Raw genomic sequence first — 14438 nt, 5'->3', positions numbered from 1 at the left:
ACATCCCTAATAGGAGGCTGCCTTATACCAAGTCAGACCGTTGGTCCATTTGGCTCAATAATGTCTACACAGACTGGCAGGGGCTTCTCCAAAGTTACAGGCAGGAGTCTCTCTCAGCCCAATCTTGAAGAAGCCAGGGAGGTAACTTGGAAACTTCTGCATGCAAACATGCAGGTGCTCTTCCCAGAGCATCCTCACCCCCTAAGGGGAATACCTTGCAGTGCTCACATGTAGTCTCTCATTCAAATGCAAGCCAGGGCAGACCCTGCTTAGCAAAAGGGGACAATTCACATTTGCTACCACAAGACCAAGTCTCCTCCCAAATTCTCAAGGCAGTTAATAACCAAATAAAAGCAACCAATAATTTAAAAATACAGAATTCAATTCAAAAACAATCAGTAAAAATTCAACTAAAAAGCCCAGCTGAAGAGATGCACTTTTGTTTCCTAAAAGCCATCAGGGATGGAGCAGCTCTAATTTCAACAGGAAGTGTGTTCCACAGCCCTGAGGCAACTATCGAGAAGGCTCGCCTCCGAGATGCCACCAAACGAACTGGAGAACCAGCACCCTCAGAGAACCTCCTTGGAGAAGGTGCTCTCTTAAATACCCTGGCCTGGGCCCAAGCCATTAAGGGCTTTCTAGGTAATAAAGAGAGAAGTCTCACTCTTCAGGATGTGGCTGCTGTTACGCACAGCTTCTTCTTGCGAATGGTCCATTTCATGTACAGTCATCAGCAGCTCCTGGTAGGCCTTGAGAGCCAAGTGCATCCTGGGAGACAAAAAGGGATGGATGAAAGGCAAGCCCTTTCGGCTCTGTACATAAGAATGAGAGGGCAGCCCACATTCCAAGTGGCACAGCCAGAACTAGAATGGGAAACCCATAGCCCATTCCGCAGAAGGATAAACGTGCCTCACTTTACCTTCTAGACCACGATGTGGCCTCCTTTTTATCCATGAGCAGCATTTCATAATAGTTGGTCAGACTCTGCTCAATGAAGTGAAAGGTTCGGACACTGACTGTCTCAGAAACCAGCTGAGGCTGGAAAGAGCAGGCCCGGTTGAAGGCCATGAAAAAAGCCAGGGCCCACAGGTAGTAGGTCTCGTCATGCTGCTGGGCCTTCTCTCTGATCAGGTGATCCTGGGGAGAGAGCAATGGAGAAAGAATGCTAAGAAGGGCAGTCGCTCTGGTTTAGCTAGCATTCTTGAGCTTGGAGAGAGAGAGGTTGGCGTCGTGGGAGTCACCTCCCCCCTTTCCCCACTTCCTTTCTCTTCTGTGTGTGGGTGTGAGCAGGGATATGAATGAATGTCCTCTGGAGTCTATCAATGTGTCTAAGCCAATTCTTCTTTATAAGCACTTGTATTTTATATTGACTGCTCTGTGGGAAGTATTCAGATGGAAAAGGGGGGGGTGGGGGAAGGTTTAAAAATAAGAAAGCGACTCAAGATGCAAGTCATTTTAATTGCATTGTACAGATACTTGGCTGAATAAAAAAGTTAATTTTTGAAAGGGCAGCTGCGGATTCGATAGCATCCTTCCCTTTTGGGTTCCTATTGGATGCATGCTGGGCATTTAAAAAAAAAAGTTCAGATTCAGCATAATGTACTACCCTGAATTCTAGAGCAAGGAAACACCAGGAATTTACACATATCTGCTTATTTTGACAAATAAATCAAACTATGCAGGAATCACGTACACCGCCGTAAGATCCTCATGCATTAGCAAATGGAGACAGAGTCAACAGAACTAGCAAGGAGAACCAGGGCACATCTGCATCCAGAAGCACCTATCCTGGTGAAAAGGATGACATTAGAGCACACTCAGACAACCCCCACAACTCTCTTACAGGACACTTCACAATTGGCCATCCCCATACACTCTGAAGGATACCGTCCTGGCTCTCACCTTGACCAGATACATGAGGCGATTGTAGCAGTTCTCCAAGAACTCCGTGCAGAACTCCTTGAGGAAGAGGCGGACATTGAGGGCTGAGCGGCGAGGGGCACCCTCACCCTCACGGGCAGGCTGCTTCCTCTTGGGCACCCGCCGTGCTTCTTTGCCCAGATCGTGGCTATAATTCTTCACCTGCCCAGGAATGGGAGAGAGAAGGGGCCAAGTAGGAGAAATAACGCAGGCCCTGCCAATCCTGCCCCACTCCTCTCTCTGCGCCCCCCCCATCCCCCGTCTACTAGGTTCTGCTAGTGCTCTAGGGGAGGGTGGTGGGTGATGAGACCTGGAGAGGAGCACTGCCCAAAACCCCGCAGAGGCATCCTCTCAGAGGCGGTTCAAGGTTCTGCAGCAGCACCTGAAGCAAAGCACCAAATGCTGCCTTGTCCCATGAGCCTGGTGGGGAGCCAACCCCCCTTGCAAAACTGGCCCTTGCAAACTTTGAAAGTGGCACAGGGGGTGGGGAGGAGGGAAGGTTGCCAGCAGCCTCCTCTCCGCATGCTTCGTGCAAGTAAAGCTTGTAAGGGTCAGAGTGGTCCCAAAGAGCTGTTATAGTTGTAGCAGTGGCAGGCATCTTGCCACTCTGCTGCTGACACCACCTGCCTCGCCCCAGCTCACAAAAGGACCACACCTGCATCCTCTTTTGCAGTTGAGGGCTTTTGGAGGAGACCAAAAGGTTGCTCTTATCTGCCTGCAGGTCTCAGCTAAATAAGTTTCTTTTCTGGCAGAGCTTCTTGGAGCTTTTCTAAATGGGTGGCCTCCTAGCTGTTTTATTTTCACTCCAGGCTGCTTCTTTTATTTTTTTGAAAATGCTGTTTTTGAATTGCATTTTTGTATAATTTTAACTTTTATAAGCTCCCTTGAATTCCCTGGAAAACCAGCAGGGTATAAATTTGTAAATAAATCATCAAGGAAATTTGCAAGATAACCTATGCCATAAACACCTGCTGCAGGACATAGCAAGCATGACCTGTCCCCTTAGCTAAGCAGGATGCACCCTGGTTGCATATGAATGAGAGACTTGATGTGTGAGCACTGCAAGATATTCCCCTTAAGGAATGGAGCCGCAGCTCTGGGAAGAGCAGAAGGTTCCACGTTCCCTCCCTGGCAGCATCTCCAAAATAGGGCTGAGAGCGATTCCTGCCTGCAACCTTGGAGAAGCTGCTGCCAGTCTGTGAAGACAATACTGAGCTAGATAGACCAATGGTCTGACTCAGTATATGGCAGCTTCCTGTGTTCCTGAGCCCAGATGAAAGAGACTGTAAGAGGTCCCTGTGGCTTGGGGAGTTCCACAGACCGATGGTTTCCAGCCACAGATGTGACACAGCTCAACACACATTACTAGGAAACCTGATAACACAAAGGCTTCCTCCTCGTGCAAACTCCATACTGATAGAGCAGTCACCACTTAAGGCTATGTGTTTCGGCACAAACTAGGCAGTGCATCTGCCCAGAGCCCGCCACGCTGGTACTTTTCCTTAGTGTGCAAGAGGGGAAAACTCCCAACCCGACTGATCTGGGCCAACACTGGCATATCGTAACATATCCCAGCCACCTCATGCACCACGTGCAGGGGCTTGCCATTACTGACATTGTGCAGTCCCTTATGCATCACCACATCTCTGTCGCCAAAAGACTTCAATCCCTGGATGACGTAGCAGCCACCAAAGCGAGAGTGCCTGGGGAAGAGGAGGAACAGAGGAACGGAAGCCCCTTGTTAGAAAAGCAGCCTCTTTTGAACAACGTCCAAGGAGAACCTATAGAAGTTCGGGAGCTGTAGGAAGTTCAGGAGGGGCGAGGGGTGAATAACAGCTTTGCTGAGGCCCCTGACCTTATGAGCACCACCCAATATTGACCCAAGCTCTTGGTTCTTCTTGCTCTCCCAGAACCCAAATACTGCAGTATCACAAGGGAGGGGTGTGTGTGTGTGTGTGTGTGTGTGTGTGTGTGTGTGTGTGTGTGAGTGAGAGAGAGAGAGAGAGAGAGAGAGAGAGAGAGAGAGAGAGAGATAGAGATGGGGGGAGGAGAGAGATGGAGCTCAGGGGAGCAGGGCAGAGCGCCCTAGTCAGCAGCTATGCACCACTATGAATAGGAGAGCTGTGTCTATCCCCTTCCAGTCTCCACTACCTGCTAACAAAGGAATCTGTCCTTCTATTGACATACTGCTCTCCTAAACAGAGGAAGTAAAGAGAGTGGCAGCCAGTGGGTGCTGCACTCAAAATTGGAGTTCATCCTGAAGAAGGCCTTTGTACCCTTAGAGGACTTGGGACACACCCTTGTTTTTCATGACAGTCAGACTGGGAGCCATGTGAGACTTTCTCTTGCACTACCTACTGCTGTTTCTGCGAAGTACTTTTTGTGGGAAGCTAACACCAGCCTCCAGCTACCTCTCGGCTTATTCTTCCATGGCCCTGCCCACCTCTGAGGAGGGAGTGGCAGCAGGCACTAAGGAGAGCTGGTGGGTGGGAAATCAGATGGCACTCCTCAGGGGACAAGATTCAGCCCCAGGCTGCCAATTTCCAACCCCATGGTGCAAATAGGTAATAGGGCCAATTTGCATTTTTACACAGCAGGTGCATGTGTCACACATACACCAGTCTTTATTTATATGTTGTTTTTGTTGCCTGGTCTGAGACTGTAAGAAACAAATTGATTTAAAGGATCATTTTGTGTGGCAAATGCTTCCTCTACAATGTGTGAATTGGACATTATATGGCCAACAATTGGAGTGAGAGAGGATGCAGGGCACTGGAGCTCCATCCTCTAGGAATGTTCCCTCGAGCTCCCTTTTAATTAGCAAGTCCACGGTCAGACACTGGCCACATGCTTCTCCTGACAAAACCCAACAGCAGATCCTGTGCGTGTTTAGGTGGAGCCAGTGCCTCAAAGACAGGGGGCATTCTGTGGACCACAGTGAGGGAAAGAAAGCAGCCCACCCACCCAACACAGCCCTGTTATCCTGCCTCACCTGCTGCTCCGCTGGAGCACACGGCTCTTCTTCTCAGCCAGTTCCTTCTGCCTCAGGGCCTCCAACTCTACCACATCTGTGCCCCGCTCCTTGGCTGAGCGGGCCTGCCCTGTAGCTGCCAGCTGCTCTGGGTTCTGTTGGAGACACGGTCTTCAGTGCTGCCGGCTGGCAATCCAAGCAAGGCCTCCCAATCCCCAGGGGCTAGGCATCCTAGCAGACAGGGGGCCAGCACCAGCTGCATTACGGCAACAGGGAGGCCTTCCTTTCTGCGCCCCCATCGGCCAACTGGGCTTGTTCTAGGGGCTGAGAAACCTTCAACACAAGAATGGTCATGCTAGCTTAGATGCACTAACCCATCAGTCTCTCTCCAGCTAAATACTTATGATTCACAAGCTGAATATGCTGGAGAGTCTTCTCTTGATTTTTGCCTTAGCATATGGTAATTGAAGGTATGCTGCCACTTCATGGCGAATAGCCATCATCTGACAACCTTCATGGGTTTATCTAGCCATTTGGTGGCTTGTTTTTTTTAACAAGAGCCAGTGGGTGCCATTTTCTATCCACCAAAACCAGCCCCAGTTCTGTCCCCATCAGCCATCAGACCTGCAGAACAAACTCTTGCTCTCTCAAACATGGCTTTTCCTTCCCTTTCCTCAGCTATATAGTTCTCAATGCCACAAAGCTCCTACTGCCACCACAGAAACTGCCCCCAAAGCCCCTGCTCAGGCCAACAGGTCCTTCTGCAGCCACCAGTAGAAACCTGCTGCCCTGCCCAACCCAAGTCCACACCTCAATGTGCTTCCTGGATTACCTGGTCCCGGAACATAAGGGAGATGATCTCCAGCACATGCAGGCTCCACTGCTGCTCACTCTGGGAGCTGGCCAAGAATTTGAGCAGGTCATCCATGCCGCTGATGTGCATAGCCCACAGAACCCGGTCGTGGGTGTTGGCATCGTCATCAACATTCTAGGCGAGAGAGCACATGAGCCTAAGTACTAGGATGCCAACACATCCTTCAGTATCACTACTTTTTGGACAAGATACTTCTTGGGGTTCTCACACCCAAGAAGCATCTTGTTCAAAAAGTAGCGATACTGAAGAAAGACCATTTAGTGTCTCCCAAGGCTTAGCAACTGGGAGAGAGAGGGAGGTACTCCCTATCAATGGTTTTCAAATTGCATTCCAACAAATATGGGAGCTCCTCAGTGAAAAGATTGGTAATAGCAGCCAAGCCAGCTGCCACGACTGATCATCTTCTTGAAGAACATGTGCTACACTTCCGAGGAACCTCAAGGTTCCTTGGAACACAGTTTGTGTTATAGCTTGCCTGGCATTATGAACCGTCTCCTGCAACATGCAGCTACATAGGATGAAGAACATTCTCTCAGTTTACAAAGTAGGGACATACACAGACCTGGCCAGCTGCCTACTCAAACTCAGCAACTGCTCTAGAACGTGCCCCAGAATCCACTGCAATGCACACAGATTTCATATCAGATGTGCAGGATCCCTTTGCAGACAAATTGGTAAGGGGAAACGTGGGGAGGGGGGAGGAGTTTTTAAATTACAGAAGCTTGAAAGCTGCTGCGCTGTGTAGTAACATGAGGCTGTGCATAAGTTAGGAAAGGAACATAAGAAACCATCAGGATGTTGAATTCAAAGTTGTAACTTCACAAACAAAACAAACTCAGATGCTTGTTTTTTCATCCTCAGCTTCTGACCTTTCCTAGCCCAGGATCTACCTGGCCAGGGACAGGAGCCCACTCTTAACACAGGTACCTTCTCCTCATCAGGGTCAGCTGGGACATGCAGCACGTTGCGCACCAACAGCAAGATGCGCTCAATTAGCAGGTTATCTTCCTCCTGGCGCTGTTCCCAATCCTAGGAGTGGGAAGGAAGGGACAGATCATCATATAAGACCCCAATGGATGCCAGAGATCTGACTGAAGACTTTTGCCTCTCCATCCCATCTTGCTCAATGACACACACACCCGCCCCCCCCCCCCAAATATCCCACGGTCATTCCAAATCCTCAGCCAACTTCTTTCTGAACACCACTTTCCTATAGAATGGGGCTTTTGGTAGATACTCACCAGCTGCAGCAGGTCATAAAGTTTCTCACTCAGCACCCCAAAGATCTTCTCATTGGCAAAAGCCTATGCATGGAGACAAATGCATTAGGATTCCCCAGAGAGGCCCTCTCACCACAGAGCAAAAAAGTGAAAGGTCCTAAGGAACGCTAAAAAGATTACAGAAGCTACACCCCTCATCTGCCCATAATCGTCTGCCCCACATAGATCTTTATAGTCTCTCCAACTCAACCGTACCCCCTCCAAGTTCTCCATGATCCTCACCTCATCCCTGTCTCCCAGAAGGTGACAAGACCCTTCTTTCCTGCGGTCTTGAATGTGGCAAAGCATTACGGCCAGAAAGCTACATGTAACCAGCAGCACCTCTCATGTAACTAAAGGGAGCACTGCCACTCCAATACAGGGTTTCTTAACCTTGGGCCCCCAGATGTTGTTGGACTACAACCCCCATCATCCCCAGACATGGCCTTTGTGGCTGAGGATGATGGGAGTTGTAGTCCAACAACATCTGGGGGCCCAAGGTTAAGAAACCTTGCTCCAACATAAGGCATCCTTTGGATCAGATATCCCAAGATGGATTGGAACAGGGGAGAAGATAAAACCCGCTACTCACTTCTTTGTAAGCCTGAAGATAAGAGACAATTTGCAGGAAGTGATGACGGAAGCTAGTGTCCTGTGGGAGCTTGCCAAAGCAAAGGAGAGCTGGCTGGGTAAGATTCACCATTAACCTAGGAGTGGGGGGGAAATATACACTAAGAACATCATAGGAACGTTGGAAGTTGCCTGATCCGAAGTCAGACCATTGGCCAAACCGCTTTCAGAACTTTGTTGAAAAGAGGTATATAAATATTCATCGTAGTAGCAGCAGCAGCAGCACAGAATGGTCTAGCAGTAACTCTTCAAGGTTTCAGGGCAGGAGTCTTTCCCAATCCTACCTAAAAATGCCAGGGATTGAAACTGGGACCTTCTACATGTAAAGCAAGTGCTCTACCACTAAGCTATGGCCCCAGCCCCAATTTATTTTACAATAATTATGTCCAAATCAAGTAACTCCTCGATATGACAGCAGATCCATGTCTGTGGATTGTGGATCAGCACTCCTGAGACCAGATGAACCTTGGACAGCCATAGTTTCTCCTGGCTGGTCTGCTCTGTTGTAAGAGGGCAACAATGAGAATAAGAGACATGGACTAGTAACTTTATTATCTGGGGCTTTCTGGAGCCAAGTCGAGATCAGCAGGTGTGGAAGACAAGGCATATACAATCTATGAGGCTCTATCAACCACAGGGAACTCTCGATCATAAATGGCATTTAAAGAAATATGCCTGCTTCCGTGAGAGGCACCCGTCTGCTCACGTCACAAGGCCAAGCCATGCTCTGAATCTCTCTTCCAGTGAAATTCACACCTACAGCAAGGGACACACCTTATGGAACTTCCTTCCTGGGGTTTGATATGTGTGTGTGTGTGGGGGGGGGTTGGCCTTATTTTCTTAAGGAAAGTAAGCTTATGATATCACCCGGCATTGTATGTGTGTCCCCCATCAATTTCACAATGCTGAGACCAATAGGAACCAAATTGGGTACAGTTGTAGAGACACATAGGGACACCACAACAGCATAGTTTGTGATGACGTCATCCACCCTGATTCAAGATGGCAGACCCATAAACATTTGAGGCACAAGTGGGCTAATCTGTGGACTGCCTAACTGATCTGGACCAAATCTGGCGTGGTTGTACGGACACAAAGGGATATCCCAATGGCACAGTTTGTGATTATGTCATCCAACCTGATTCAAGATGGCAGATGCATGAAGATTTGAGGTGCACGTGAGCTAACCTGTGGACTGTCTAACCAATTTGGACCATATCTGGTACAGTCATAGTGACTGACACATAGGGACACCTCAGTGGCATAGTTTATGTCGTTATCCGTCTCAATTCATGGCATACATGTAAACGTTTAAGGCTGAAGTGGGCTACCTTGTGAAGATGGTAATTATCAATTAAGATTATAGTGAAGGGAAAGCAGGCAGATTAGTTCTTACCAGAACAACTTGTTATATTCATAATACTCTTTCCTCAATATCAATACAAATGGTTTGGGGAGTGAACTGTACCCCAAAGACTGTACAAATGTATTTTATCAATCCAGCTTTGAGCAACAAGTACCCCAAATTATTCATACACTTTAAACACCTAGGGGTTGCATTAAGCACGATGCCAACTGTAAAGTAAAAAAATCAACAGTTTATTTACTATTCAACCTTTTATGGGGAGGGGTAAAATAACAGAGGCAGCACTAAGATACGTGTCACCCCACAGAGTTCTGGGCATTACTATTACTAAAAAAGGTATTGTGTGTTCAGCCTCTATCTTCCTCTCCCACAGTAAATGGAAGGAACAGGTTCTAGTCTAAGCATCTATAGACATAAAGAGCAATTACATTATTACAACAGCATTCTGTGAGGTCTTTTGATCCCTAGCATTGTAAGTGCACAGGTCTTTCCGTTTCCCATACAATGAAATAGGAGTTGGCAAACTCCCAATATCCATATTGGTATAAACCGAAATTTTAAACAATATTACAAGGGGTTGCTGAATGAAACACCATAGGGCATTTAGTCTCCGTAGTGATCAGCCACCCCTCCCCCTAAAGAGTTAAAAGGGAGTGAACTCTTGTCTTGACTGACACGCTGATGAATTCCAGGGCAACCAACCAGTACACCAGGTGGGTGGGACCTAGAGAGGTTTCGGGGAATTCTGGGAACTAGAAGGTCAGTCTTTGTTGGAGAGGCGTGTGCGGAAAGGCTTAGTGAGGGACTTAGTGAGTTTGCTCCCTCATGGTTAAAGCCAGCATGGAGGTTTCTCTCATGGAGTAACTGTAGATCCTTAATAGAAAGGATTGCAGGAAGAATTTTCTTCTAGAGTCTGGAGAGTTCAAGGAAAAGGGAAGTTTAGTCTAGGGAAAAGTTTGTTTATTCAGACTTTGCGTTAGAATTTCTATTTCTTTGGTGTGTGTGTTTTGTATATTCCTGATACTGTTTTATTATAGTTTACCTGCAACATAATTGAAATAAGAAACACTAACCTATGCCCATTAAACCTAGGGTGCTGCAAAAGTATAGTCTTAAACATGCATTTAAACATGCATTAAGACAACCTATTTTTGTAATCTTACTTAGTATTCTTAACTATATCTAAAAGCTAGAAAGCCTCAGATGGGAGCAGTCTGCAGTAATTGAATAAAATTGGGGTTTTTTTAGTTCTTTTTTTCCTACAAGCCTCTCAGAGTTGGTTTTTAACTCAGGAAAAGGGAGTGGGAGTGGGATTTTCTCTGGTACAAGCAAGTCCTCAGATGTTCAGCAGCTATCAGTTTTCTCACCACGTGTGGGCTTGCACGTGGAAGATTTTTGTACTTGTCCGATAGCAAAATAAAGAGAGTTTTCCCTGGGATTCCACCCCAAGCCCAGGGAGGTTCAAGCTCTGTCAATAAAACAGTTGGTGGTGGCAGCCTTTTGAACCTACTGATAATACAGGATAGTTTTAGGAGAAGCCTAGCCAAGCAGCTCAGCAAAGATGATTCAGCATTTCTTTCCCTCACATGAGCTTGCTCTGAGACAAAAGCTTTAATCCTCTACAGCCTCATTACAGCTGAGCTTGACCTGGAACACGGACCTGCAGAACTCTATGTTTTTGGATTCTTTCCCTCTCAAATGTGCACTCCGGTTCCTTCTGAGAGTTAAGGAAGCCCAAGATTGCATTAGCTTTTTTAGCTGCTTACCACCTGTGGTTTGGATGCCACTTACATTATTATTTTCAGAATCCACTTTTAAGAGAATACAAGAAGTTGCCACGTCCCAGAATCTGATCCATTTCATTCATTCATTCATTCATTCAATGTCTGTATTATTACTTGCTACTGTTGTTCCTCATGATTAAGGCTTTATACTGAAAGATGTTGAAATGGATTGGGCTCCCATCAAGGAGCTATTAGGGAACATATTGACAACACCGTGAATGGATTTTGTCCGTGCTACAATATTCGGCAAGTGCCTTGTCACCTCTTCCCGGTCCTAGTTACCTGATAATAGCATCGAAGAGCTGCTTATCCTGAGGGTATTGGATGATGATGGGGATGAGGTCATTCTGTAGGATCTGGGCTGCCCCCAGCTGCTGCCGGATATCCCGAGACTCATCTTCATGACGGAGGTAGCGGATCAAGTCCTTCACACTCTCTGGAGGAACAAAGACAGTGGGAAACAAAACAGCACATGGGATCCCCACCCCATCATTTTTAAAAGTTTAATATGAAATAAAGTTATTGCATGGGAAACTATTTTAAAGGCAATAAAGAAGCTGCAGAGGTTCTCTATATACACATATAGAGAGAAATTTGTAGCCATGAACAACACTTCCAACTGGGCCCTTCCAATCTGGACAATAGGATACAGTTACAGTTACAATAGGATACTGTTGTGGGTCAAGAACTGGAATGATCAACACCATTAGAAATGCTTGCAATCCTAATGTGAGTTATTGGGAATAGTAATGGTTTCATAGTTAAGTATGGCAAATTCAAGTGTGGGTAACATAGTGCAGTAGAATACGGGTTGGCTACATTTTCTCTATATATATGCATACAAATATACCTGTATGTCTAGAGATGCTCATTATTCTTTAGAAAATAGGTGTGAATTATTCTCCACATAGATGTATGTACTCGTATTACCAAGCATGTCTTATAGGGAGCCAGCGTGGTGTAGTGGTTAGAGTGCTGGACTAGGACCGGGGAGATCCGAGTTCAAATCTCCATTCAGCCATGAGACTTGCTGGGTGTCTGTGGGCCAGTCACTTCTCTCTCAGCCTAACCTACTTCAAGGGTTGTTGTGAGGAGAAACTCAAGTATGTAGTACACTGCTCTGGGCTCCTTGGAAGAAGAGCAGGGTATAAAATGTAAAAAATAAATAAAATAAATAGATATTTGGGAGAGAAGCATAGTCCACTAGCTATGTGGTGGCAGCACCTGTCTCTATTTTTTCTTATTCACTAAATTACGAAAAAGGACTACAAGGACACACATCTAAAGTACAAAATATAAGCCACTGAAGAAGAGCAGTTTTAGTTGAAATGTATTTGGTGTGTCCCTAGGACATACAAAGAAACCTTATATTGGAATTTATTATCATCTTGAACATTAATAAGAAAGTTTACATGGCTTCATCTCTTTTTTTGGACAGGAGAATTATTGACCACAAGTTCATTCCTATTTGGACATTGAGGACTGGTTTTTAGATATTCATTGTCTTATATTGATGAATTACTTCCTTTTGGAATTTTAGTACAACTCTGGATATTGATGAGATTGGACTTTGGACATAACCTGCTAATAAATCATAGGATTCTTCCACAGAGGAAGTTGGTATGATTTTATTGTCTTTTTAAGCAAGTGTTTTAATGATTAATGATTTATGTTTCCAACAACTGTTTTTATAATTTATAATAATACTATATTATTATTATTATTATTACCGGTATTATTTGATTTATAGACCACCCTTCCAAAAATAGCTCAGGACAGTTAATAAATGTGCCATTATATAATTGGGAATTTAGGTGTATTATAGTATTTGTATAGTAACATTACTGGATTATTTGGAGATTATTGTCCCTTTTTCTGAACCCAATTATGCTGGTTTGTGCCGTTTCCCTTAAACACACACAAGGCTTACACGCAGGGGGGCTAACAACTGCAGCTACTTCCCTTTCCAATTTATCTCCCAGTCATCGTCGTGGACTGCCAGCCAAGCACTCTCCCCTTGTTCAAGTCAGAGACTTATACAATTCATGTGTGGAGCAAAGTGGGGCATTTGAGGTGTTGAGGATTTCTTAGCCAGCCTATTACCCTTCTCTTGTCTCTTTCTGAGTCCCACTTCCTTTGCTTCAATCTCAACCATCCACAACTAGGGATGTGCACGGACTGTGGAGGCGCCGTCTGATGCCGGCGGGGGTGGGGGTGTCGCTTTAATGGCGGGGGGGGTGTACCTACCCCTCCCACCGCTTTCCCCCCTCTGGCGCTCCATTTTTTAGTGAAGTTTTCAGGGCGGCAGTGGTCACCCCTACCGCCCCTGCCCCCTTGTTGACTGCCAAAAGCAGAAGTAACTCCCGTGCATGCGCCCGCCGCTCACACGCATGCGCGTCAGCGGCGGGCGCATGCGCGGGAGTGACTTCTGCTTTGGGCAGTCAACAAGGGGGCAGGGAGGACTGCTGCTGTCCCGAAAATTTCACTCAAAAATGGAGCGCTGGAGCGGGGAAAGCGGCAGGAGTACAACCCCTCCGCCCTTAAAGCGACATCCACCCCACTCCAGACCGGACCACTAGCGAACCAGTTCAGAGACCTCTAACATGGCCTATGGACCAGTTCGTGCACATCCCTGTCCACAACCTCATCATTTGCTTTGCTCCACTTTCTTTTACCTCCACAACTTTACCATCCTGGTGAAGACAGAATGGCTCTAGGGAAGCAGATCTGACCCAGACTGAAACTTATTAAAGCAACAGTTGCACCAGGAGAGGGATGCAAATAAGCAACACTGCCCTGTGCAACCAAGGAGCTGGACATTCTCAGCTGGCCTCTCAGAACTGCTGGGAACTGGCTATTATATATAACTAGCAATCTGCCTAGCATTGTGAAGAGTGGAGTGTGAATGGTCAAAGCACTTCTAATCAAGGAAGCACATCTAACCTGGACCAAAACACTAGTTCATAGAAGTTTTTTCAGTGAACCTGTATGTAAAATCTCTTGGTTGCCTTGCACATGAAGCAGAACCAAACTCCTAGACACAAGAAGTGGTAACTGGCTCAAAATAAGTGGCTCAATAATCAGGCACTCCGCATGCAATCATTGGATTGATGTTTTATTTAAATTGTTTTTCCTAAAAAAACAAAAACAAAAAACCCTGTTGCATGTATTTTCTTGAAAAAACGTTTCCAAAATTATTATTTTTTGGGTTAAAAAACAGCTTAATATTTTCCCCTCAAGTTAAGTAGCCCTCATTGCATAGCAAGAGAGAGTTTTCTGCCTTTGAACGAGTTACAAACTACTTTTTAACAAGTTGGTGTCTCAGCCTAAACTGAACCGGAGAGTTAACAATACTGATGAACCTGAACTGAATTCGGACTTGTAATGATTAAAATCCTGGCTTTAATAATGCAAGACCTCCAAGGGAGTGCCAAGTGTGTCAAACCACTGAGACACACCGTACTTCTCAGAAAGGTTTTTTTCCCCCTCAATACAGAGTCCCCAAATGCTGCACACACAAAAAGAGCCAACGATTGTTGTATGGGAGAAAACGAAGGAATGCACGTGAGGACACCACTAGGTGGGGTGAAACTGACTCCTGGTGATCTGAACCACTGAGAAGCGTATCCCCTTC

General features: G+C 46.2%; 1 protein-coding gene across 4 annotated transcripts in view; it reads right to left on the bottom strand.

Moving 5' to 3' along the window:
• Positions 1-14438, bottom strand: part of TIMELESS (timeless circadian regulator) — a 73449-nt gene that overhangs the window by 34534 nt on the left and 24477 nt on the right. For all 4 annotated transcript variants that reach the window (XM_053297443.1, XM_053297442.1, XM_053297444.1 and 1 more), the window contains exons 3-12: positions 11087-11240; positions 7617-7731; positions 7007-7069; positions 6693-6794; positions 5724-5879; positions 4913-5046; positions 3536-3623; positions 1903-2082; positions 920-1137; positions 665-768 (exon numbers count right to left, since the gene is read on the bottom strand). In XM_053297443.1, the coding sequence (XP_053153418.1) occupies positions 665-768; positions 920-1137; positions 1903-2082; positions 3536-3623; positions 4913-5046; positions 5724-5879; positions 6693-6794; positions 7007-7069; positions 7617-7731; positions 11087-11240 (1314 nt within the window). The remainder of the gene's footprint in view (positions 1-664; positions 769-919; positions 1138-1902; positions 2083-3535; positions 3624-4912; positions 5047-5723; positions 5880-6692; positions 6795-7006; positions 7070-7616; positions 7732-11086; positions 11241-14438) is intronic.

This window comes from Hemicordylus capensis, chromosome 2, assembly GCF_027244095.1.
Source record: "Hemicordylus capensis ecotype Gifberg chromosome 2, rHemCap1.1.pri, whole genome shotgun sequence".
NCBI classification, from domain to species: domain Eukaryota; kingdom Metazoa; phylum Chordata; class Lepidosauria; order Squamata; family Cordylidae; genus Hemicordylus; species Hemicordylus capensis.
This window is presented reverse-complemented; position numbering and strand designations above follow the sequence as displayed.